This window comes from Neomonachus schauinslandi, chromosome 11 (assembly GCF_002201575.2).
Source record: "Neomonachus schauinslandi chromosome 11, ASM220157v2, whole genome shotgun sequence".
Taxonomy (NCBI): domain Eukaryota; kingdom Metazoa; phylum Chordata; class Mammalia; order Carnivora; family Phocidae; genus Neomonachus; species Neomonachus schauinslandi.
In genome coordinates, this window is record NC_058413.1 from 92,069,878 (window position 1) to 92,096,539 (window position 26,662).

Here is a 26,662-nt window from a genome sequence, read left to right on the forward strand (position 1 = left end):
TCGGGCCTCAAGTCAAGAAGAACTTGGAGGAAGTCCAGCAGAGGGCACTAACAGATAAAAATGTCTGTTCGAAAAACATTTTTAAAAAAAAGCTACTCTGAGCAAGGATTTGGATCTGGGCACTAGATGACTCAAAGTCCACTGAACACCTCAAGGAAGGGAATTTGTATAGGTAACTGCTTGCTGCTCCCCCCCAAGGCAGCTAAAGAAGTAAATCCCTCCTACTGTAAATTCAAGCTTCAGATAAAAATCACTGTATAAATTAAATTTTGAAACACTAGAGTGTGTTACTAAATGAGGTGGGGAAGCAGCTTCTTTCAATTCCAGAATATTCGTGAGGGAAACCAGCTGAAGCAGATCAGATCTGTAATCCTGGTTTTATTCTCCACCAGCAAACTAGTGCTGGGAACTCATCCTCAAAGGTCCTATTAAACCAGTAACACCAGCACAAGCTGGGAAAAATACGTTTGTCATCTGAGCCAAAGCATACCTTGGAAGACAGATAATCACAGACTATGACCAGGAAGCTCCACGGTGCAGGCTGGTGAATTCCCAGGATTCCCCTGAGCTCCTTTCTTCCCTCCCCCAACCCAGGACACTTGCAGAGAGTACAGGCTGAACCCACAAGCCACCAGGAAGGTATCCTTTTGTCCTCTGGAAAGGACAGCTTCCCTGCTAGGGAGAGACTGCATTTGGTACTCTTCCTGAGTGGGTGCTTCATATGTGGAAACAACTCTTTCTCTCCCAGACAACATTAAAGGGGTCATGGCCTCCTAACCCCCGCGTGAGGGTGGGGGTGGTGGGTGTTGAGCAATTCAGAGGATTCCAAGCAGGTATGGGGATGGGCAAGCTGCTATTTCTAGAACCTAATGGAAACCATCCATTTACCCACACTACGGCTGTGCAGACAATTTATCGAATTTCTTTGCTTTTGGTTGTTACCAGAGCAATCTAGAGTGTTATCTTATGCTAACTGAAAGCTTCAAAACACTCTGAGTGGCTTTGATTGATAGAGGTCTTTGATTAATAAAAATGGGGAAATAAATTATTTTAGGCAGTGGATGCAGCAAAAATGGCATAACACAGACCAACCTGGATGTGGCCTGGCTTTGTTTCTTATCGGCCCTCTACTTTGGCCAAGTCCCTTACCCTCTTACCCCCACCCCAAAATTATAGACCGGTGCTGAAGATTGAGTTGCGAGTAATCCAATCACGGTATCTGAGTTCAGGATTTAGAGTCAGGACGACACAAGTTCTAGTCCGGACTCTGCCACTTAGTGGGATGATATTGGGTAAATTAACTTTTCTCAGTGTCAGCCATGGGTATACCACATACCTTAAATGATTGCACTGAGGATTAGAAATAGTAGAAATCCTCTACAGAAAGTGTCCAGAGCAGTAGCTGAGCTTGGCTGGGTTTACCATCAAAGGCGGACATCAATTGTATTCAATATTCAGTGAGTTTGGCAGATAAATATTTTGAAACGTCCAATGCATGGGAGGAAGAGAAGAGACACTTAGGGTAGTTTTGAGAGCCACTGACCTGAAAAGCAGGGTCACTGACGAAAGAGAAGAAGGCTGCGTGTCCATGAATTATAGCCACCTGTGAAATGGCTCTGGCATTTACCATTTTAGTGTTAAGGAGGAAAGGTATACAGGGGAAGACAGGCAGGTGGCAAAGCAGCCGAGAACGCAGGAGAACAGTTTGTCATCTGGCAAATGAGTATGGGAAAGTCTAATAATAGAAAATAAGTAAACAGATGCGATTTGGGGCACGGCCAATGGAGGCCAGCTTCTTACACAACATACCTGAACAGTCTCAAATACTACTTAGAAAGTAACACTTTCCGGGTGAAGATGGATCATTTGTCTACACAGTTAGCAGGACGGCATCCGTGTAACAGCCCCCTTGGAAACCTCCAGCAGGGTGGGTAGCCGGTCAAAGATTCAGGGATTTGGAATTTAGCTAAACATCCTTTAACTCGTTACCACACACGGATCCTTCTCTACTGAAGAGTTCTTTCACCTCTACACGTGCCCCTGGTTGTCTTCAAATGTACAAAAAAAGAAGAAAGCTCTCCTTCAATCCCTTTATTTTTCCTTCCCTTCCTCCAGGGCCGTATTTTATTGAAAGAATACCCGACTTGGTGCATGCCAAACTTTCATCAAAGCCGCATCAGGTAAACTGGGAGCTTCAATATGCAGATTCTCCTCGGCCCTTCCCCAAACTTGCCAAGTCAGAGTCTAAACATGTCCAGGAATGTGTATTTTGTATTTTTTTAAGTTTATTTTTATTTATTTAAGTAATCTCTACACCCAACGTGGGGCTCAAATTCATGACCCCGAAATCAAGAGCTGCATGCTCTTCCAACTGAGCCAGCCGCGTGCCTGCAGGAATGTGTACTTTTTAAAAGCTTCCCAGGGATGCTGGTGGGCAACCAGGAATGGGACTCACTGGACTCCACACTCACAGCCTCTACTTCCTCACTGACTTGTGAATTAGTCCACTGCAATCTGAACGGCATCCTCACCCCTCTTCGCTTTCATCCACCAGGACCTCCGTTACTAAGAGGTCAAGGACAGCAGTCGTGTCCTAATCTTATCTGACCACCCAGGCAGGTCTGACATTGATGATTATTCCCATTCTCCAAACCTCACCCTTTCTGCCTTCTATGGCACCACCCTCTCCTGGTTCTCGGGTTTTGCCCTGCTTTTGTTTTTCTCTTCTTTCTTTCTTTCTTTCTGAGGAAGCTTCATGGGCTCTTCTGTTCAACCACTCATTTAATAAATTACCAAATACCCACTATGTACCAGGCATTGGGAATCCCGATATTGAGTATAGAGTAGTAAACAAAGCAGATGAGCTTTCCATTCTCAAGTTTACATTCTGTTGGGTTCCCTCCTCTTCCAGCTTCATGCCTGGGGAACCCGAGTTTCGTGAACGTCTAATTATCAAAATACTGTGCAGTAATATTATATATTCATAGGAGATGATTTATAAACTCTCCCCGGATTCTCAGATAGGCCTGTGACCCATAGAAGAATCCACAGCAGCATGTCTCTGGGGAATCCTACCTGCACCCGAGCCCTCAGTTATGATGGATATACTGATGCCCCCCAAAGACAGCAGGGCAGGGGACTGCGCTGTCACTAGTCATAGGTGGCTATTTAAATTTAAATCAACTAAAAATTGGGTTCCTTGGTCATACTAGTTATAATTCAAGTACTCAGTAACTACACGTGGCCACTTGCTTCTGTATTAGACAGTGCAGATACAGAACATGCCCATCACTGCAGAAAGCTTTACTGGACGGCATAGAGGTTTCCAGAGCAAACTCACCTGAGTCACTCAGAGCAGCCTACTTCCCTCTCCCTACGTTCCTGTCACCTCACCAGTTAAGTTGTAAGTAACTCCAGACAACTGTTTTGAGGATTGAGCAAGTTAACTAATATATAAGGCACTTATTAGAAGGCTGGGCAAATAGTAAGCCCCCGAGAAAGGTTAGTAATACTATCATACGTTTGCATTGGTACTGAACTCTCTGGAATCTCAAACTGAACACAGCCAATCCTGAATTCACCATCTTTTTTTCCCTCTCCTGGCACCCCACAAATAAGGATTCATTCAAGCTTAGTGTTAAGAAAAAAAAAAAGAAAAAAACCCCACAGGTCCAAAACGGCGTCACTTAAACCACGTTCCAACCTCCCCTGGAAATGGGAGTCTTAGCTGCTCAATCAGGAATTCTCCAGGCGGCCCCAATGAGGTCCTCTGCCACCAGGACCTCTCCATCCCCCAAATCTGCATAAGACCCCCTCCCCTTTCCCCTGAGGGAAGGTGGCCCTGCCTCAAACACTCCTTTCTTTGCTTTTGCTAATGATTTCTCACCCCGCCCTCCTTCCTCTAGGAAACCTTTCATTTTGTTTTGTTTTGTTTTTAAGATTTTTATTTATTTATTTGACAGAGAGAGACAGCGAGAGCAGGAACACAAGCAGTGGGGGTGGAAGAGGGAGAAGCAGGCTTCCCGCTGAGCAGGGAGCCCTATGCGGGGCTCATTCCCAGGACCCTGGGGTCATGACCTGAGCCGAAGGCAGACACTCAATGACTGAGCCACCCCGGCACCCCGAAACCTTTCATTTTGTACACATCCTCAGAACTCCGCTCTACTTGCTCCATAGAAGCTGCTGGATTCAGGCCTGGACTCATAAAGCCAAGGAGATGTCCAAGTTCCAGCTGATGTCGTCTAGGACATACACCACCGAAGCGAGCGCTCGGTCGATGTTTAACATGAGAGGCACCTTCACATCAATCTCCTGGCAAGTGCTGCACATTCTACCTCCTGATACCCCGCCAGTCCGTCCTGGTCTCCATTCATCACTCCTCCGGCCACTGCCCAAGGTCAGGCTCTCATCACTCCTCATGGGGATTACTTTAATAGGCTCCTAACTGCTTGTCCTGTTGCCAGTCTGGCCCGGCTCCAGTCTGTCCTGGACACTGATGGTCTTCCTGAAATGCAGACTAGATCGTGTCTCTTCTGTAGGCTTAAAAGTCCTGTAGACTTCCCATCGTTTCAGAACCAAGTTCGAACTCCTTCCTTTAGTAATAAAGACCCTAATAAGCTGCCTGCTGTCTGCCTTGCAGCTCTCACATGGTCCACGCCCACTCAGCGATCCCACCTGTCCCTGGCTCGGACAGGTGCCTCTCCGGGCCTGGTATATCCTTTTCTGCACTCCGTTCTTTGCTTCACTCATCCCCATCCGGGATTAAGCCTGAGGGTTCGAGCTTCAGACTGCCAGCATGCCAATCTTAACTCCTCTACCTACTCAGTTTCAACCTCTATAAAATGGGGATGACAACGGTATCTTCTTCAATGGGGCGTTGTGAACATTAACACCCACAATCACTTAGAAAGGGATCTGGCCTTGGGCTACTCAATATTATAGCTATTATGATCCTCTGAAAGCAGCACCTTCTCAGGGAAATCTTCTTTGGCCACCACGGCCCACACATCACCCTACCCTTTATCACAAAAATTAGCACACTCCGTGGGATCGAGTAATTAAGGATTCAATTCCCTATACCTTCTGCCACACTGTCACTTAAGACCAAAGGTCCTATCTTCTGTTTTCATTTCCACTGAACACTCCTGCCACTCCAGAAAGATCTTCTGCTGAGCAAGTACTCTCAAATCTGCACAGATTACACTCTGTCCCCAGACTACCACACACCTCCAGATGTTCACCAACATGTTCTAAATGTCTGTGTTGAAAGCACCCTAGGCCCTATTCAGTGTGTAAACTATGGTCTGTGACCTGAAGGAATTTCCAACGGAATTTGTTTCAGGCATTGGTGATCTAGAGATGCCAATTTGAATTAGACGTGTATGAACCTTCCAAAGAAAGCAGCTCCTGTGAATTAAACCTTCCTGATGCCAGCTCTCCTCTGCCCCACCCCCTGCCAATGTCAGGCTCCAGCTCTCAGTGACCCAACATCATGAAGATGCACTTCATGCCTGACAGAGCCTTTCCATCCAAGGGTGGGCAGGAAAGAATGTAATTCTCCAATCAGACAGTAGGAGTAAAAAGTCAATAAAAAAACATTTTGAAGCTCCAGGCTACAACTTTTTTGTTTCTTTCTTTCTGAATTGCCTATGAGTTTCAATCAAATGTTCATGCCAGTCCTTGGCTCTCGTGAATACAGATAATCAAGCGTTGGCTGGGGAAAAAAATTATTTTCTCTAATGCCCTGTTCTGAGATATTTTCAAGTATAAAGGTCAATAAAATTCCAAACCTTTCACTACACACAATTAAAATAATTACACTTACCCCATTATATTCCTCAAATGGCTTCTGAAGAAAGGGGGCAAGAGAACATGTGTCAGTTTAAATAGTCTTCCGTCATTCTTAAAGAACACATCACTTTTCTCTAGTTCCCACACCCTAGTACTTCCTTGGCCTCAAGCACTACTTTGCTTCACAGCAAAATCTTAGGCCCTCTTAAGAGAATACAAACAAATTAACCAGGTCACTTAGTGGTAAACCTTTAATCAGTAGTAATGTGACCAACCAAGATGCTTCCCAGAACTTGCAGACAACTGTCAAGACCCTGGGCAGGGGAGTCTCATAGGCCGGCCTGCCCCACCCTCTCAGCTCCCTGTGCCACCACCCTGCCTTTAGGACATCCTTTGCTTCCCAATCCAGAGCCTTCATACTGGAGAACAAAGTAGGAACAGTTTTCAACCCAACGCAAACCAGAAGTCATTCTGTCCACAGATAACCCCAAAACCTTATTTAAAAAAAAATTTAGTAGGGCACCTGAGGGGCTCAGTCGGTTAAGTGTCTGCCTTCAGCTCAGGTTATGATCCCGGGGTCCTGGGATCGAGTCCTTCCTCTGGCTCCTTGCTCAGCAGGGAGTCTGCTTCTCCTACGGCCCTTCCCCCTGCTTGTGCGTGCGTGCACATGCTCGCTCTCTCTCTCTCTCTCTCTCTCTCTCTCGTGTGCGCACAAAAATAAATAAATAAATTTTTAGTAGTCTTCTACACCCAATGTGGAGGGTATCCACAATGTGGAGTGGTATCAAGAGTCGCATGCTCTACTGAATAAGCTACCCAGGCAATCCCCCAAAACCTTCTTTTTGACAATCATCTTGATCCTGATTCCTTTGTCTAAACTGTTCAAAATGAGGAGTTAAAGTCCCTTCTCCCCTGATTTCCTCTCACAGGGGCAAGTCCAGAGACATTCCCAGGACACGCAGAGAGCCCCACACCAAGAACCTTTACCAAATCCACAACTATCATGTTTTGGAAGATAGCTTTCTGATATCTAACTAAAGGCTGTCTCCTAGTTAATTTGTGTATTTTCTTTTTTTTTTTTAGAGAAAAACGAGAGAGAGAGAGAGAGAGCAAGCATGCTCAAGGAGGGGGGTGGAAGGAGCAGAGGGAGAGAGAGAATACCAAGCAGATTCCACAATGAGCACGGAGCCTGACATGGGGCTCGATCTCACAACCCTGAGATCATGACCTAAGCCGAAATCAAGAGTCAGACACCTAACCGACTGAGCCACCCAGGCATCCGTGTGTGTGTGTGTGTGTGTGTGTTTTAATCAAAGGTACATACATAACTACCATTCAGAACCTCAGTTCAGCATCTAATGATATGTCTCAAACTCTCCTCAGTCACTCTTAACCTAAAACACTCTAAACAATGTTTTAGATTCTCTTATTACAAAAACATGCTATGTGGCTTTCTATCAGACTTTCAGAAATGCTGGAAACACCTAGAGGAACCCCTCCCTCCAAGAAACTACTGACTTCAGTCATCAATACACAAACTGCTGTTTGCTTGACCTCTTCTTGGTTTCCCTTCTACCAATCTCCGAAAAAGTTGTCGCTAGAGTTCTGCCCACCTTCTCTTCTCTACACATTCTTCCCCAACAATCTCACCCGAATCCATGCCTTCAACAACCCACCTGTTATCCCAAACCTGACTGTTCTACCAAGCACTAGGTTCCCTGATTCCAAATGCATGTAAGACATCACCAAAACCCTGCCTCCCTAGAGGCCTCTCAGACAGCATATCCAAAACTACCCCTGCTCTCCTCCCCACTCCCACTTCTCCCACCAAGTAACTCTTAACCTGCCTTCCTTAGCTCACCTACCTGCATCTCCGTCCATCCACCCAGTTGTCCAAACAAGGAAACTCAGACTCAGCTTTGGCAGAGTTCCTTCTCCTCTAGTCCCCACCTCCAGTCGGCCACTGAGTTCTGCTGCTCTTACCTCGAACTCATCTTTCATACCCGTCCCACCTCTCTTTCTCTACTGTCCTGGCCCTGGACCAATGACCAGTACCAGACTGACTGTGTAAGAATCGCCTGGCAACTTTATTTTAAAGATAGGTTCCCACCGCATCGCTTTCCCTGGATTCTGATGCACAGGGTCTGGGCTGGGGCCTGAAGGATTTTTAACACGTGTCCCAGGTATACAAACTACCGAAGTCCCTACCCTATTGAAATGGCCCCTAGAGGCACCTGGGTGGCTCAGTGGGTTAAGTGTCCAACTCTTGATTTCAGCTCAGGTCATGATCTCAGGGTCATGATCTCAGGGTTGTGAGATCAAGCCCCATGTTGGGCTCGGCGCTGGGCATGGGGGCTGCTTAAGATTCTCTCTCCCTCTCCCTCTTCCCCAACCCACTCCCCACCCTACCCCCACACACGCGCTCTCTCTTAAAATAAATACATAAATAAATTTCTGAAACAGCCCCTTGACTGAGCTGATAGGTGTTTAACCATCAGCTTCAGGGAGGAGGAAACAGATGTGCATCATTGGCCGATTTCTGTGGTGTAAATACTCCCTGTTCGTCAGTTTCAAGCTAACATCACCGCCGGGTAGCTCTGCACACAAGTGGTTGATGCAAGTCAGCCCCAGCACACGGAGATGCCCAGACCAGCCAGTGTCTCTTTCTAAAACAGGTCTAAACGCCCCTCTTCCCAGGTTAAAATCCTTTGGAGTTTGCCTCTCATGCCCTACAATACAGTCCGAGGTGCTTTGCCTCACACGGGCCTTATAACAGGAAACCTGTTTCCTCTTCCCAACTTCTCAACTTCCCCTACAGAAAGTTCTGCCTAAGCCCCACATGTTGCTCTTATGTAGAATCGTAGAATCGCTTGTGTTCCCCCCAAAGAAACCATGCACACTCATTCCTCTGAACTTTGTTCATATTGTCCCTTCTGTTCTTCTACATGACCTCACGCCTCAGTAACTGCATTTCCCCCTTGGCCCACTGAGCCCCCATAGCACACAGAAACCTGGCTGCCCCTTCCCTCTGACATAGTCAAGGCCTACTTCATTCATTTTTTTTTATTCCTCCTGCACCCAGAGCTCTATGCCCTTTGAGCCACAGAGTTCTGACGAATCCAAGCCTGAGCATGGTGCCTTGGGGATCACCTGTTGGCCACCTGAGGGAAAAAAACCTCCTTTAGGACAAACACTGGCTACTTTTTTCAGTGTATTCAAGAGACTGCATTCTAATATGCCGTATTTAATAGTAACAGTAAAGATCCGCATTTAAGCAGTGTTTTCCAGTCTACAAAGTGCTTCCCTGCACATTCTCCCATCTGATCTTTCCAACCTTGTAAAGTAGGTAAGAATACATGTACTCTGATCCCCGTTTTTTAAAAAAATTTTTTTAATGTGGGAAATTATTTTTTTTAATATTCTATTTATTTTATCTGACAGAGAGAGAGAGAGAGACAGCGAGAGGGAACACAAGCATGGGGAGTTGGAGAGGGAGAAGCAGGCTTCCCCCCAGAGCAGGGAGCCCAATGCGGGGCTCCATCCCGGGACCTGGGACCGTGACATGAGCCGAAGGCAGATGCTTAATGACTGAGCCACCCAGGCGCCCCCTGATCCCCGTTTTAAAGATGAAGAAAATAAGGGCTTACAGGGGTACATGACCTGTCAAAGAGCAAACCGGTGGTAAGCCAAGGATAAAAGGGTTTTTTGTTTTTTTTTTTTAAGAATTTATTTATTTATTTGACAGAGAGAGACACAGCCTAGAGGGAACACAAGCAGGGGGAGTGGGAGAGGGAGAAGCAGGCTTCCCGCGGAGCAAGGAGCCCAATGTGGGACTCGATCCCAGGACCCTGGGACCATGACCTGAGCCGAAGGCAGACGCTTAACGACTGAGCCACCCAGGCGCCCTAAAAGGGTTTTAAGTACAGGTGTTCTGGCCCTGAGTTCCCTGTTCTATCACCTCAAGCACAGGCCAACAGCGGGCCAGGGCATTCACTTAAAGCTGGGAAGGGGTGGGTGGCAGGAACCACCGACCTCAGGGATGAGAGTGAGGGAGATCTGAATTTCGGGCAGGGCAGGGAGCCTGGGAGGAGTGGGGGTGTTCATCCTGCTGCAGTTGCCAACTGTCTCTGCAGGAGGCAGCCCTTGGCAGCAAAGCAAGAGCATCTGGGAAGTCCAATGCAGCAAAAATATTGCGAGGAGAAATGACAAGAGAAGAGTATGATGTATAGGGTTATGTACACTACGGTGCACACACGAAACTTAATATAACATTGTGTGTCAGAAAGATTTAAAAAATTAAATTAATTTGAAGAAAATTAATTAAAAATAAAGAGGTGACCAGAGTTTGCGCTGACCAGTCAACAGGTGCTGATGTGAAACGGGACAGTTCGCCAGGTAATGGCACCTGCCATGAGGTCGCAAGGCCACAAGTGAAACCACAGAAATAAACAAGTTCTTGAACAACTTATGCCGAAGAGCAGAGCTGTCTCGACAACAACCAGCAGCTGAAAAAAAGGCCACAGGGAAGCCAAACGAGACAGAGTGACGCGTCCAGGGACAGGGGAGGGCTTCCCCGAGCTAGAGCCAGGCCTGGGAAGACTTCTAGGAGGCCTGGGAAGGGTTGGCCTGAAGCCCAGGGAACAGAGAGGCCAGCGCCATCCCCTGGAGGCGTCAGGGCAGGACTGGGGAGGGCTGGGCCGGGCCAAGAGCAGGAGTGCTGGCTCCCCAAGGGCCTCTCCACAGAAATAAGTTTAGGAAGCCATCCTGGCGGCCCGGCCAACCTGGGTGTACCTCCAGCTGAAGCAGAAGGAGCCTGATGTAGGAGCCAACCTGGAATAGCTTGGGGCACCTGATTCCCCAGAAACCGCTAGTGAACTCCCGTAGGAGCATTTTAGAAGCTCAAGAAAAAGTGGCAGGAGTCTATGTTACTTCTTTAAAGACCAAGCCCAATTAAGAATAAATACGTTTTCAAGATGTTTTATGACTACAGCTTCCCAACTGGTCACCACCTGTTTCCCTCTAGTTAACCAAAATCAAACCCCTTAAGCTGAAAGTGTAGGAGTGCTGGAGGTAACAAAGTAAGGAAGATGTAGAAAGCCTTGTGTTGGGGCGCCTGGGTGGCTCAGTCGGTTAAGCATCTGCCTTCGGCTCAGGTCATGATCCCAGGATCCTGTGCGGCAGGTTCCCTGCTCAGTGGGGAGTCTGCTTCTCCCTCTCCCTCTGCCACTCTCCCTGCTCATGAGCACCCTCTCTCTCTCAAATAAAATCTTTTTTTCTTTTAAAGATTTTACTTACTTACTTGACGGAGAGAGAGAACGCACACAAGTGATGAAGAATAATTGGAAGAAAGGCAGGTGGGGTCAAGGAGCGCCCCCCACCCCCCAAGAGGAAACCACCCTTGAAAGGATTTTACACCCACCCTGGAAAGAGCCCTCCACCCTTTTCCACGTGATAAGTAGATGACAAAAACCTGATTGAATGACTGGGAGGGTTAATCAGATTAAAACAACCAGCCTACAAGCCCATAAAAACCCCTAGATTTAGAAACTCCAGTGGCAACCCCCTGGGGTCCCCTCCCTCCTCGGGAGTTTTGTAGATCACTTTGCTGTTGCTCAATAAACTTTGCTTTGCTGTCCACCACTCTGTCTGGTCTACCTCTTCATTCTTTGAAGCGGAGTAACCATGAATCACGGGCACCAACGGAGAAAAAAATCCTACAACAAAAGTAGGCAGAGGGGAGGCAGAGGGAGAAGGAGAAGCAGGCTCCCCGCTGAGCAGAGAGCCGGAGAGCCCAATGCGGGGCTCAATCCCAGGACCCTGGCTCAGGACCTGAGCGTAAGGCAGACACTTAACCAACTGAGCCACCCAGGTGCCCCTCAAATAAAATCTTTAAAAAAAAAAAAAAAAAAGAAAGAAAAAGAAAGCCTTCTGTCCTGCCCCAAAAAGCCAAGTACGGAGGCGGGGAGGGGGGGCGTTGATGCATCTGGAAAGCAGAAGGAATTGTGTCCTAAAGGGCAAACGACACATGGGGGGAGGGGATGCTGACTCAGAAATTCTATCGCAGACAAACTGCCAGATACATGGAGGGCCCATGCAGATCAAGGACAGACTGCAGCTGTGTTGTGTCCTTTCAGCTTCCCTGTCTCCCCTTTCCCTGCCCCACGCCTAGCCCCATCCCCCATTCAACCTCATTTGCCCTTCACCTCTGGGAAAAACTGGTTTATGGTAAAACCCTTATCTTGGTTTTTTCCAATCAGAAGAAATAACAAACAGTCCTAACCAAGAACTCTGGTCATTTAGCACTCCCAGAGAGCCCCTCAGGGGCCTGGGGAAGAAACAGCACTGACCGGACCTGGAGTCAGGACATGTGAGTTAATAGCTCAGCACGGTATCTTCCGCACAGAGCACTTGGACAACTTTCTGATAAGGTATACACTCACGGGCACATTTCATTAGCAAGAAGGCAACAGATACTGGGTAATTTAGAATACGGAACAAAAGGAAACAAGTTGAATGATCCACAAGTCGTTTATTTTTGTTTTGAGAATGTTAATGAAACACACACACACACACACACACACACACACTCCTGCCCTATATCCAATTTGCCCTCTTCAGGTTCAACTTTGGGATCCACCCACATGGAAGAGGGCACAAAAAAGATTTTCATGATCCACAAAGTAGATGGTTCATTCACTCAAGACTCATTCAAAGAACACTTCAAATGGCAGCCTGCCAACAGAGAAAAGATGAGAAAGCAAGCTTTGGGTGGGCCAAGTGCCGTGCTAGAAGTCAGTAGAGACAAAGTACCCTAAGACCTAGCCCTACCCTCAAGAATCTTAAGAGTATGTTTAGGAATGAAGCCTAAAGTATAAAGATAAGTATGAACCACCAAAGCGCTGTATCACAGGGAAAGGGGAACAGACGTGTACTGAACGCCTACAATAAGCATTTTTCACACATGATCCTCACTTAAAAGTCAGTATTCGAGGAAAATAACATGCTTCTTTTTCAACCCAACTCCATTCTGTCTGTTCTTGATTTCTTGATTTCTTTACATCGAGAATAACAGTGTGCCATTTTCTGTTACCAAATACCCCAATCCGCCCTCACTCCAAGAGCTGAGCACTCTAACTCATCTATGATGTTGTATTCTTTCTGACCTACACAGCGCCCCCTACAGCAACTTCCTATACATGCTTTTCCAAGCTCCTGGCCGGGCAGGCAATTGGGCTGGCAATGCCTAAAGCCCACAAGTGCGTTGTTGTCTGAGTCCTCTGTGTAACTCTGCTGGGCTAAGAGCATTAGGTGGTTATCCCCATGCCTCAGTGGCGAAGTAGAACCGACTCAGAGTTGGGGGAATTAGAGGAGCAAGCTCCACTCCCATCTGCACAGCTGAAAGAGTGTCCCAGTTATATACACATACCCTCATGTGTTCTGACCACTCAATGTGCCACTGTCCTTTGTCTTGTCTGCTCTTTACTCACATTCCGTAGTAAATGGGAGTGGAGGTGCACTACAAGAAGCAGGGAAAACCCCTGGCCTTTCAATGTTTCCTTGCCTAGGATGCCATTCAAGATCTGGAGATCAAGAAATAGATCTGCTTCAAGCTCTTCTTTATGTCTGTTTGCTTCTCAGGGTGATGTGAGTGAGACGGAACGCAATGGGCAGCCTCCATTCCTGAGCTCGGCTGAGAGGCAGCTCCATTTTGAGGAGGTAAGTTGGAACTGGTGATGCCCCATTGCCCCAAGAGGGCAAATATTCACCCAAAGTGGACTCAGATCATTTGTGATTTCATCATACTCCCTTGAGTGTTGAGGTCACCCACCTTTTCCGCTTTCCTTTCATTTCCCTACTCCTCAAACTGGCGAACTCCACCACTGCATCTCTCCCTCTGCTCACTTCCTCACTCAAGCTCCCATCTCGATTGTTTTACACAAACTATCCTATTATCAAATGTCACCAAAGACCACCCAGTGGCCTTTTTCCTATCTCAATTCTTTCTGACATTTCTACAGCATTTGAAATGACTCCTCCTTCTTGGGGAAAAAAAAATAGTAGTACTCTACCCTTGACTTAATTTTCCTATTACTTAGTGAGATCATGTCTCTCATTCAACAAGCATTTCTGGAGCACCTACTATGTGCCAGGCTCCATTTGAGGGAACGCCAAGATGAAAGAGAAAATATTACATTCTGTCCTCAAGGAGTTTACACTCTAATGAAGAGCCTTTCCATCGAGTAATGAGATTACACACAATAAGCTAACCTCTTCATGGAGGGTGGGATGGGAAAAGATGTCTATGTGAGGTACACTACCCACACATGAGACAGAACACCTGGGGTCCCGTGGGACTCTGCACAGAGCTTCACAGAGGAGGAAGCATCTGAGAGGGCATTTAAGACAGTAAAATGTTACTAGGCAGACCATATTCTAAGTGGAGAAATAGGCACATGCCCACGAAGACTTGACGAGAGTTGTACGCTCGCTCAGTCAAGGGCCTCAGGCTCACCCTGCTGGAGGTGAAGGCTGGGCCCTTTACGGCAAGAGATGAATACAGGCAAGTAAGCAAAGTCTGTATCACAAAGGGCCCGTGGGTCCCAGAAGTGGGATTAAATTTCATCCTGTAGGTGATGAGGGAGGTACTGAACACTTCTGGAGGGGGGTGTGTCTGTTTATTGGAAGAAAGCAGAGGATTAAGAGGAAGGCCTCTAGGAAGCCCTCTCAAAAGAGCAGAGAGGATGAAGGCTCAAACTAAGGGAGTGGAACCCCTGAGAGAGAGATTTAGGAGGTGCCTGACTACAGGTGGTGGGAGAAGGCCAGGGAGAAATCTAGAATGCCCTGCTGCCTCTGCTTGCCCGCACCTGAAGGCAGTTCTGTCTTCTTCTCTGGTATCCCTGCCACTCCAAGCACATATATGCAAAACACGTATGAGGCAAGGAATAAATACCTCCTGACCAGTTCAGTACTCCCACCTTGCTCACCTAATGGTAAGGTAAGTCTACAGCGAGAATCTTCCGCGGGCCTTGTGCCCAGACTGAGAGCAGGACGCTGCTAAGGTGGGCTATGGAAAGATTGCAGGGCACCCCAGCTGGGTCCTACGTACCATCCGTATGACTCATCCTGGAGTCATGCACAAAATCACACTCCCATCTATTAAAAATAAAAACATGGAAAACAGAGCACATGTTCAAAAGAGCAGTAGCACTGGGGCTGGGCTCAGAAGTCTGGGTCTAGCTCTGGATCCACCACTGACGGGACAGGGCACAGAGCAAGGAGCCTCGCCGTTCTGGACCTCGGTATGCTTCTCCGTAAAATGAACTGAGCGCGCCAGACCACAAAGGCCCCTCTGGCCTTAAACGTGCAATGAAGCTCAGTAAGATTTTAAGGACTCTTCCAGGAAAATCGGTTTGAAAGCTAAGCGATTGGCAGAGAAGGGCGTTGTGTGACCTGAACCAGGAGGGTGAGGTGGCCCTGGCTGGGCAGTGGGGAGAAGAGAAAGAACAGCAACCTGCGAACAGCAACCTGCGAACAGCTGTAGCTTAGGTCCCCGGAAAGGCAATTCACGGGTGCAGACACACATGTGACTTCCTGGCTCACTTCCTGCGCTCTCAATTCTGGATTCCTGCTTCCTTTTATTGTGACTGTTTCCAGCTTATCACTTGATCAGAGTCTATAAATTCTTGTAATAAAATCGTGGACCAACCCTTATACAAGAAGGGGCCTAAAAGATGATCTTGTCTCATTTTTCCCCTTCCAGAACCGGAAACTAAAGAAAGAAGAGACAGGTATCAAGCCACAGGGGTATTTAATAGCACTGCAAAAAATAAAACTCGAGTTGGCCCTACCCTGAGAGCAGAGTTCTGCTCACAACCCCACGCTGCCCTTCAGGTACAGAAAGAGACACCCCAGGATTGAGGAGAGAAAGAATCTTCCTTTTTTTCTCCGACTTCCGGCGCTATTGCTCATGACAAAGATAACCACTAATAGCTGTTCATTCCACCGAATGTTAATGTCATGTGCTGTTGGTGAGTGTTTACTAAGTACTAGGTCTGTTCTAGCCACTGGGAGACATGGTAGTAGGCAGGGCCCCAGCTCTGAAGAACCTCAGATTCTTGTATTTTAGCAGTAGGGATGCAGAGGTGAGAGACAGCTCATCAACACAGACAAAAACAAAACAAAACAAAACAAAACAAAACTCACAGTAAGTTAAAAGTATTACAAAGATAGTAATAACAACTGAGGAGTCTTGAGATAGTAAAACAACTGAGGAGTCTTGAGAAGGCAAAAAAAATAAATGTTAAAGTCACATCAATAAAAAGTGGCAGAGTTTGGACTCGAATCCACACAGCTCACCAGAGAGCACACGACTTCACCCACTGGGTCGTACCGAGTGACTCGTGCAGCAGTTTGCATGACGAGTGCCCACAGGACTAATGACTGACTGAATGGGAATATATATAATCTGAAGGTCTCTCGGGCATTTTTAATTTGGAGTATTTTTATTTATTTATTTTTAAAGATTTATTTATTTATTTGAGAGAGAGAGAGAGAGTACATGAGAGGGGGGAGGGTTAGAGGGAGAAGCAGGCTCCCCGCTGAGCAGGGAGCCCGATGCAGGACTCGATCCAGGGACTCCAGGATCATGACCTGAGCTGAAGGCAGTCGCCCAACCAACTGAGCCACCCAGGCGCCCTGGAGTATTTTTAATTTGGAAGGGAATTCAGAAGAAGATTCTAGTGCATTCTGTTTTGATTTTAATGCATCCTAATGAATCTCTAGCTCGTCCTAATGGAAACACAGATTATAGTTAAATCAAATATTTTTCCTTTCATTCTATATCTCTATCTACTGTGACAAAACGGATATAAACATTTGCTTTCCTACTTTCCTAAATAGTAAAGATAGCTCTTACACGGTACATACTCAAAACCACATTTATCACTGATGTCGACTGGGATTTAACACATCACAATCCTCTTACTAATATCAGGCCAAGTGCTCATAAAATATTCAGATACAGCAAGTTAAAATAGTCTCAAAATACAAGAATGGCATGTAGCTAGGTCCACAGTCGCAGTCTTATAAAAGATGGACTAACCATTGCCGAGAACACACAAAACCAACCCGAATCTCACAAATGCCTCACATCTCAAAGGCGGTCTTTATACGTCTTACCTTGGCTCTTTTTTATAAGATTGTCTCATTTTTCTAAAAGTTCTCCTCGGCATCTTTTTCCTAGCACCAATAGCATCTTCTCTCCTAATTACACCTCATCTCAAAGAATGTCACTCCTTTCAAACCCAGAAGACAATCCATTCACATAGAGCTCTCCGTGGGGCCTTATGGCAATACCGATTAAGCTGAAATCAAAGATCCATGAAGCCACATCAGGGGAAACCCAGCAGCAGGCAAGACAGGTGCAACATCCCCTCGGTGGCTTACGTGTCCCCCTCCCTCTCCCATGAGAAGGGAGATCGGGGTCCAGAAGTGCACCAGGAAACACTAAGTAGACGAAACAGGCTGCCGTCCCTGATCACACACAGCCCTAACCACCCTCTGGACCACTATTTTTTTCCAGGTCTGCCAATACCAGATGACTCAGCAAAGGTGCCGCAATGACAAACAACCACAAGCCCCAGGGCCTGCCCTTTGGATCAGATAAGCTTGGCACCGATATGAAAATGACACCAATGTGAAAACACTGCTTTCCCTTAAATGTAAAGGGATGAGCAAGAAGTCATCAGAAAGTGAGCACCTATCGCGCATCAGGAACTTGGAGAGATGCCTCACCTTTCTTTCAATTTCACGCCAACCTACAAGCTAGGTATCATCATGCTGCCCTCTTTATGCAGGAGGAAACTGATGATGCAAAACAGCCTGAGGGAAGAAAGCTTGCTCCATGCTGGAATTTTACTCTATGGAAGCAGGTTGGAAATTGCTACTGGAATAAAAGTCAAACACAGCCACTGGGAAGTCATCTACACTGGGGAGGAACAGTGTCAGCCTGGGCAGTTATCAACGGTATTTTGCAAGGATGAACAGCCTTGGAAGAGGGAGAAACACATTCTATGTCTCAGCTGTCCCTGGTCGCTCTCAAATTCACCATCAGTAGCCTCCTGTGACTCTGGATGCTCCATCGCTCAGCTCCAGCTGGGCTTCGCCTGGACTCATCCAGAACGGGGCAGGCCAAGTCTCTCGGTCTCCCGGAGGTGGATGGCTCTAACCCAACAGCTAACATCAAGACAAGTATCATATTCAATAAGCAAATTAAAATTTCTTGCTGATAAGAGTGGAGTTACCATCCCAGGCCAAAGACCACCTCACCTGTCCTATGGATATCCAAGGTTAAAAAATACATAATACACACACACAGATACATATACAATATTTATATATATATTAAATACATAGTATATTTGTTTTGGGTTTTTTTTTTAAGATTTTATTTATTTGCCAGAAAGAGAGAGAGAGTGAGCACACACAAGTGGGGGCGGGGGGGGGGGCGGGCGGCAGGCAGAAGGAGAAGCAGGCTCCCCACTGAACAAGAAGCCCAATGTGGGACTCAATCCCAGGACCCTGGGATCATGACCTGAGCCCAAGGCAGATGCTTAACTGACTGAGCCACCCAGGCATCCCTCACAATACATTTGTTTTTAAAGGTCTGTTTACTTATTCATTCATTCATTCTCTGACACCCATCCACTGAACCTGGACAAGTATGTTTGGACCTGCATGCGTTCAACTATTTCTTACTAACCTTCTGAGGACACTACTAAGCTGATTAAGACAGTGCAAGTGAATTATTTCCAAACAGCACCTGTCACCCAGAGGGGCCCTAAGCTTATAGGCAACTGGAGACAGATGCTCTAGGACTCTAGACTCTCCATGGCTATGAGGACTAAGGTCAGAAATAGGCACAGATAATAATCCAAAAATGCCCAACTTTGGAATCCTTTGCATCAAAGGTATGAGAAACAAAACAGAACTTTTGTTCCCCAGCCCATCCTCTGCTAGAGGAAGGCAAAGGGAAGTTCAGTGGTCCTGTGTTCTGCAGAAAAGAGAGAAGAGAAGCAGGCCAGGTTACCCCAGGCCCATGGCTAGGATTCCCCAGTCAGCAAAACATAGGCCGTCTTTGTCTCTTTCATGAAGTGAATGAGCCAGGCCCTAGGGTGACAGTAATTTGCTTCTGCTCCCCTAAGACAAAATGTCCACCCAGCTCCATTTACAAAGGAAGGTCTTCTGCTAGAGAGGACGTCCTTTGCAGAAAGATCTGGCCAGTTACCAGGATGACCAAATGCCACAGTTCCTGCTGCCCTCTCCTTGGAGGGCACCTGCCATACATTTATTTGTATCCTTTGCACTGACTGCCTAAAAGATGCTCAATAAAAACTTACAGTTGAACAGATCAATGGATGGACAATAAATAGACTAAATCCTTCAAGAGCAGAGGCTAGCCAGAGCCCAGTGGCTGGCATACAGTAGCCAAGCCATAAAGGCGTGCAGAATTTGAACACTCCTCGCTGGGGCAGCCTGAATATTTCATGGGTCCCGCAGGGGAGGTAAAAAATCCAGCCAAAGCTTTTCACAGCAGCTGCTGCTTTAACAGAATAGAGGCCTGTGAAACAGCGGCTTATAATGTTCGGTCTCTATTCTCCATTTCCTGTGTATTTTCATTACCTACATCGTCAGCACATGCATATAAACCTCAGGATGATGTTAGATATGCACGTGTATTCTTCCACGGTATCAAAAAAGGCCTGAATTAAAAGAGACAGGACCACCGCTTTTTGAGTCAGGATTCCATCACTACTTAGTTGTACGGATGTGGGCATGTTGCAGAGTTTCAGTTTCCTTAAGGGCCAAGTGGACACAGTCGTTTACACTTGCCCCACAGGATGCCGGAGCAAATGAAGCAAGGGATGGCCATGACCTAAACACGTGACTGGAGGCTCGGTGCATGCCAGGAAGTATGGCATGTGTTGGGGCAAATGCAAAGAATAATCATCCTCTGTGCTGCCTTCCTGGAGCCCATGGCTGGTAAGTCCTTTTGAAAAGGATAAAGTGCTGCCCGAATTCAGAGATTATGATCAACTGCAATCGCCAGCACTGTTTTCACCTGTCTCCACGTGGGCACCATTCTCTGCTGCTCTGACTAGAAGCTCCAGTGGCAAGTGTCAGTGTCCCCTCTTTCCTCTGTACGCCTGCCTCCCCCCACCCCAGGCTCCCAGTTCAAGAGTTCAGAGTCCACACTCTGTGGTGCCTCAGTACCTGGCATTGAAGGCCTGTCTTCAGGCTGCCACTATATTGCATGAAGAAGGTCCATTTCTCCTGGTGGCCCTTCGGCTCCTGGCTTCTGCTAGAGCCGAGAGGAAAACACCAGGAGGACAAATGCTCTGACATCCGATAGCTGCAGAGAGAGAACCAGCTTTGCACCAGCGTCTCCTGAGGTCTTGGAAAATGTCAGAGTACCAGATGCATCTGCATTCCGAGATGCCTACCCCCGAATGAAGTCCTCCTGTCAGTGGGAAGGAGTCCGCTCCCACATTCAGCCCTCAGCTGCACCCCCATTCCTCTCTCTCTCTGCAAAGCAGGGCAGAAGACATTACTTTCACAATTCCCGATTTCTACATTCTAGAACACAGATGAATTCTCTTCCAGGGATGTGCCCAAGTAACTTGTGTTTAAATAAACAGGGATCACTATGGCATCATTCCTTTCTTTACTGTCCCCCTCCCCTCTCTAGATGCAAGCTCTCCTAGCCAGAAACTATGGTGTTCGCTATAGTTTCTGGTATCTAGAACAGCACCTGCCACATCACATGTGGTCAATAAATATTTGGTGGATTAACTGGCAGCGGGGGTGGGGGGTGGGGGAGAGGGTAGGAGGAAGGATGCACATATTCCGAAATCCTTCTCTCCTGCAAGAGGAACAACTGTAGCCCCAACCTGGAATCAGAAGGCCAGAAAAAGTGTGGTTACCATGGCAACCACAGCTCCAAAATTCAAAACACCCTTCAAAACTGCCACAGGTCTTTGGTGGGAAAAGGGTTAGTTACTCCTTTTTGCAGACGGTACCTGGGCTCTGGGTCGACCATTGCTTCTGACCTGTTCTCACTTTCTGGAGCCTCTTTTTGGGAAAGGTCAACCACCTCCACCTACAGATGCCAAGTTAAACTCCCTGAATAGAGACCATCCTTAGAAGAACAGCAGTCTCGGGGCGCCTGGGTGGCTCAGTTGGTTAAGCGACTGCCTTCGGCTCAGGTCATGATCCTGGAGTCCCAGGATCGATGCCCACATTGGGCTTCCTGCTCAGCAGGGAGTCTGCTTTTCCCTCTGACCCTCCCTCCTCTCATGCCCTCTCTCTCTCTCAGATAAATTAAAAAAAAAAAAAAAGAAGAACAGCAGTCTCTGATCTCTGGGCACTGACAGTCTGATGGAAGACACAGATAGCACAAAGAAATAAAAACATGAAAGAAACCAACAGGCTCAAAGCAAACAAGCCATTATGTAATCATCCAGATTTACATAAATGGGATATGGGGGGATAATTATTCAGCTTCAAGAGAACTTCTTGCAGGGCGCCTGGGTGGCTCAGTCGTTAAGTGTCTGCCTTCGGCTCAGGTCACGATCCCAGGGTCCTGGGATCAAGCCTAGTATATTTATTGACCACATGTGACGTGGGCTCCCTGCTCCACGGGAAGCCTGCTTCTCCCTCTCCCACTACCCCCACCCTTGTGTTCCCTCTTTCGCTGTGTCTCTCTCTGTCAAATAAATAAATAAATAAAATCTTAAAAAAAAAAAAAAGGACATCTTGCTTTACAAAATGATTTACACTAGAATTCCATGAAAATCAAGTTTCTGTACAGTCCTTCATTCGATTATTTACTCCTTCCCTAAATACCTATGTACTGAGCTCCTACGATGTTCCACGCAAAGAGCTCAGCAAGCACTTAATAAAATAAATGCTGAATAAAATAAACTCCGCCCTCACAGCTTATGATCCTGTAAAGGATGCAATGTGACCAGATAATCGCAATTTAGGAACATAATCATAAACTAGGACATGTAATAAATACCAGAGTCTGGGGACGCCTGGGTGGCTCAGTCAATTAAGCATCTGCCTTCGGCTCAGGTCATGATCCCAGGGTCCTGGGATAGAGTCCCACGTTTGGCTACCTGCTCAGCGGGGACCCTGCTTCTCCCTCTCCCTCTGTCTGCCACTCCCCCTGCTTGTGCTCTCTGGCAAATAAACAAAATCTTAAAATAAAATAAAATAAAAAATAAACACCAGAGTCTGGAAATACTTCCTGGAGGAAAGACCCAAAGGAGAAGAAAAGAAGGGCAGCATGGCAAGGTGGGTCGGTGTTACCAAAGGGGAATTCCAGCTGAAGGAACAGTGTCTGTGGAGACCAGGAAACAAGAGAAAGCGCCCCACTCAAGGCACGGAGGGGCCACTATGGCTGGAGGCACGGGACTGGGAGCAGAAGCAGGAGGGGAGCAGAAGTGAGGTCGTGAAGACCACTCTGGCTGCAGCCAAGAATGAAAGGACAGGGCTTCACGGAGACAGGGAGACCAGCAAGGAGGACACTTGAGGAACACACACGGGAGAGATGGTGGCCTGGAGAGGAGCAACTGTGATGGAGTCAGGAAGACGGGCTTGAAGAACACCCTCTCAGAGGAGGGAAGCCTCATGAAGCTGACCGGTCCCCATCCCCAACGCAAGGAACTGAGGGAGAGGAACTGGGCTGGAGGGCAGAAGGACCAGTTCAAGGACACCGACGCGGAGTTTTGAAGAATATCCCCATGAAACGTCCATTAGTCACTCTTAGGTCTGAGACTACGGCTCAGGAAAGAGAGGAGGTCTGAGGTATGTGAGAGTCATCACCATAGAGAAATAATTAAAGCCACTCAAGTGGATGAAACAAGCGTAGATTTAGGAGGAGGAGGCGCAGAGGGAGGGCAAAGGGAAAAGGAGAGGGAAAAATAAGAAACCTGGCGTCAGAACCTTAAGCAGACAGACACTGAAGAGACAGACAAGAGCAGCCCATGAATTGTAAAAGCTCATTTTCAGCACCTATTGGTAGATAGGAAAAGCGACATCTCATAATTGATCAAAGAAGTAACCACTGTTCCAGCTTGTGCTAACCAGAGGAGCAAACTCAGAGGCCTCACAGACCACCAAAAAAATCTCACTTTTACTAACTAATAATAACATTAGCACAACTCTTCAGACGCGTCTACTTAAACTGTCTTACAAGAGGAAGAAGAAATGTGTACTCTCCACTTTACAGAGGAGAAAGACGCCCAGATGCGGAGAGATGGAGTCACCCGTCCAGGACCACACAGGGAGAAAATGAGCTGAACCCCAGCCAGCAGCCCAGCTGCCTCGGATGCTCCCCCGGACTGGGGCTAGGACATCGGTCCTCCGAAAGACCATCCACAGACGAGGCCTACGGGAGCTTCCTGAGTTTGCTGATGAAGACAGGCTCCAGTCCATGCAGAATGGGCTCCCCAGACACGGGGTGGGCTGAACGCCGAGCTGACGTGCAGGGTACCTGTAGTCTAGAGCCATCTCTGCTGCTGATCAACTTCACGGCCTTGGACTTCTGTTTGTTCTGAGCTGAAATGACCCCACAAATCCCAGCCACCACGAAGACTAGATTCTCCGGACAGTGGCAGAGCCAGAACTATGGGGACTAACAGGTGGCAGCTGAGTACAGACAAGTAAGACAACACTGGGGTGGGGCGCCTGGGTGGCTCAGTTGGTTAAGCGACTGCCTTCGGCTCAGGTCATGATCCTGGAGTCCCGGGATCGAGTCCCGCATCGGGCTCCCTGCTCGGCGGGGAACCTGCTTCTCCCTCTGACCCTCCCCCATCTCGTGCTCTCTCTCTCTGTCTCATTCTCTCTCTCAAATAAATAAATAAAATCTTAAAAAAAAAAAAAAAAAAGACAACACTGGGGTGCCATTTAGGTCCTAGGACCCTCCTCCCCTGTCCCTTCCAGCCAACTTTTTCCTCAGACCTATTCTTTTTGTTTTAAATGCTGTAGTCTGACTTCCATATTCTCCTGAAATTATCTTTTTCACGTTGCTCTCCACACAGGCCAGGAGCTCCTCCATGGAAGGGCCGTTTGCGTCCAGCCCTGTATCCCAAGCACCAGCACAGCCCTGTAAGTGTCCCCAAAATGTTTCAACTGTGAGAAGCAGCTCTCCTGAGTTCTCTGATTTTTCACCCTAATCTCTCTAACTACAAAGAAAAAGGATGTCAACTCACAGAAGCATTTAAGGAAGCAACCCAAGCATGGAGAAGGCATTTGAGAGAGAGGAATCTTTCGGGGTCCCTCAGAACTTTCCGAATGGGCGGGCCACTCTCTACTCTGGTCTTCCGACACGTGTGGCCGCCAATCCTCCCAATAAGTCCACAGGGCCCCACGGCACCTGTGACATCCAAGTAATCACTAGCACAAACCGAGGGCTTCCCTCAGGATCTGCAAGCCACAGCACACGTTACTACTAAGAATAAGTCTCTGAAGGAATGTTCTCAAAGGATGACCCATCTCTCCTCCTCACTGAAGACAAAACTAGAGAAAATGTGTTTGAACCTTACCACGGGGGATTTCAGTCAGATCTGAGGAAGAACTTTCTCAGTAGTGGGCCTTGAAACATAGAAAGAAGGAATCAAGAGAGGTGGTGCAATCCTCTTTTCTGAGGTCTTTTTAAAATTTTTTTATGAGGTCTTCACCTGTCAGGAAGATGTGGTTCATCACAAAGATAGAGAAAACACATGTTGCCCCCCAGGCTAAGGGCAAACTGTTCCCTGGAAAAGCGCCACCCTGTTCAGAATAACCTTTATTACTGCTATTCCATCCAACCCTGAGAAGCAAACAAAAGGTCAGGAAGAGCTTGGAGTGTAATGACCCAGCTGGAAGGCAAACACTTGCCGGATCAGGGCAGATGGCTCTGCGGAGTCAGACTGGCATAACACATAGGTTCAGGTATGGGAACCACAAGGACGAGGCTAAGTGGCATCTTTGTTGAGTGGGTTCTTCCCCGCACTTCGGAGAAGCATCTCATCCTCATGGCTCCTCCAAAAACAGTGCTGTAGAAATTCTTCCCCCCTCCCCCCCCTTATCTCACAGACTCACCTGTCCTCCCCTGTCCTCAACGTAGGGACTTACGTTCTACCCCACCTTCTACAGGGACAAAGTAACGGAAGAGCCGATGAAACAAAATGTCTATTGCTTAAAAAGGAAACCTGGATGATGGGGGCCTCAGTTGGCTGGGCGTCTGCCTTCAGCTCAGGTCATGATCCCGGGGTCCTGGGATCGAGCCCCGCATCGGGCTCCCTGCTCAGCGCGAAGCCTGCTTCTCCCTCTCCCACTCCCCCTGCTCGTGTGCTCTATGTCAAACAAACAAATAAATAAATAATATTTTTAAAATAAATAAAAAATAAAAAGGAAACCCGAATGAGAAAACATAGTGGGTGATAATACACCAAATATGCAGCCAATGGCATAGTGAAATGATGAGCTTTATCCTTCTCTTCCCTACGACCCCAAATTTTACATTAACTAGCTCTTTTATTACACACACAATATCTACTGGCTTTTGGGACATAAGAATTTCTTTTAAGAAGCTGGAAGACCCTTGCAGAGCCTCAAAAATGTGTCACCAAACCAACCGTCCACTCGTTCTGTATTTTCCTAATCGTTGAGTCAAATGATGCAAGGGTTACCGTACGTCCCTTTCCCCCACCGGGCCTCCTGGGCAAATTCTTTTTCCATAGTTGTGAAAGAAAGGGGAAAAACCAAGTGGGTTGTTGATTTTGGGTTTTTTTTCTTTTTCTTTTTTCCCCCTCACTCAGCCCCCTCACTTCCTGACTGAATTTGCTAACCAAGAGGCAGCAAGACTAAAACCCTCTGTGGTCAGACCGAGTAGGTAAGAGGCAGCAGGCTGAGAAGACGCATTACTGCAGCAATGTGCTGACACCAGGAGATCTCACGAAGCACCAAGAAGCTCGGGAGAAGTGACATTTAGAAACGGGCCCAGACTTGAGGTCGGAGGCCAGGGTTACCGGCCATAACCCAGATCTGCCACCGCGACGCGCCTATCGCCTTGTTTCCTTATCTCATCGACAAATCGGGGTTGAACAACCAGAATCTCAACACGGAGTGTGTACGAAGGATGCAGAACAAAGGACTTCATACCATCGGACCAAAAAACAATGTATAGGGGGCTCCAGTGGAGGGGCAGCGGATTTCCTTATCCCTCCCCTCCTCCACCACTGATCTTAGCTGAGCCACGGCCACGTCTCGCTGATGATTCTGAACAGTATTATCGAAATTGAAAATCCAGACACATAGCGTCTGGAAAACAGAGGAGAGTATTTGACACCAGGACTATTTTTAGAAGGTGGCACGTGGCTGCTTACAGCGGCAGGGGGCGGGGCGGTGAGGGGGGGTGGAGCCAGCCACTGCCTGACATCTCTTTGTTGCAGCTCGAACCATCTCCGTCCTGCCCACGTTTGATTTTCAGTTTTGCATCCTGTATGGAAGCTTTGCCATCTGCTCTACGAGCAGGAAGATGCCTCAGGCGCCGAAATCACAGAACAAGAGCTGACAGACCCCCCCCAACCCCCACCCCCACGAGATGTGTAAAAGCTGTATCTTCCTTCATACCAGACACAACAGCCCCTTGGCACATCACCACACCAATGCGGGCTACGGAGGCAAGAACCCAAGAGGGCAAAAGCTCCAGAAAAAGCCCTCGGGCTACAGAAAGCTCCTGTACACACCGCAACCCAGCAACCGCCCTGGGCTCTCAGGCCAGCTTGGTTGGGTGTCTAAACACTTGCTCCAGGGCCCAGTGGCT

General features: G+C 47.5%; 1 protein-coding gene across 1 annotated transcript in view; it reads right to left on the reverse strand.

Annotated features, from left to right (window-relative positions):
- Positions 1-26,662, reverse strand: part of GRAMD1B (GRAM domain containing 1B) — a 166,446-nt gene that overhangs the window by 133,051 nt on the left and 6,733 nt on the right. The window contains exon 2 of the mRNA XM_021696275.2: positions 20,898-20,906. Coding sequence (XP_021551950.2) covers positions 20,898-20,906 — 9 coding nt within the window. The remainder of the gene's footprint in view (positions 1-20,897; positions 20,907-26,662) is intronic.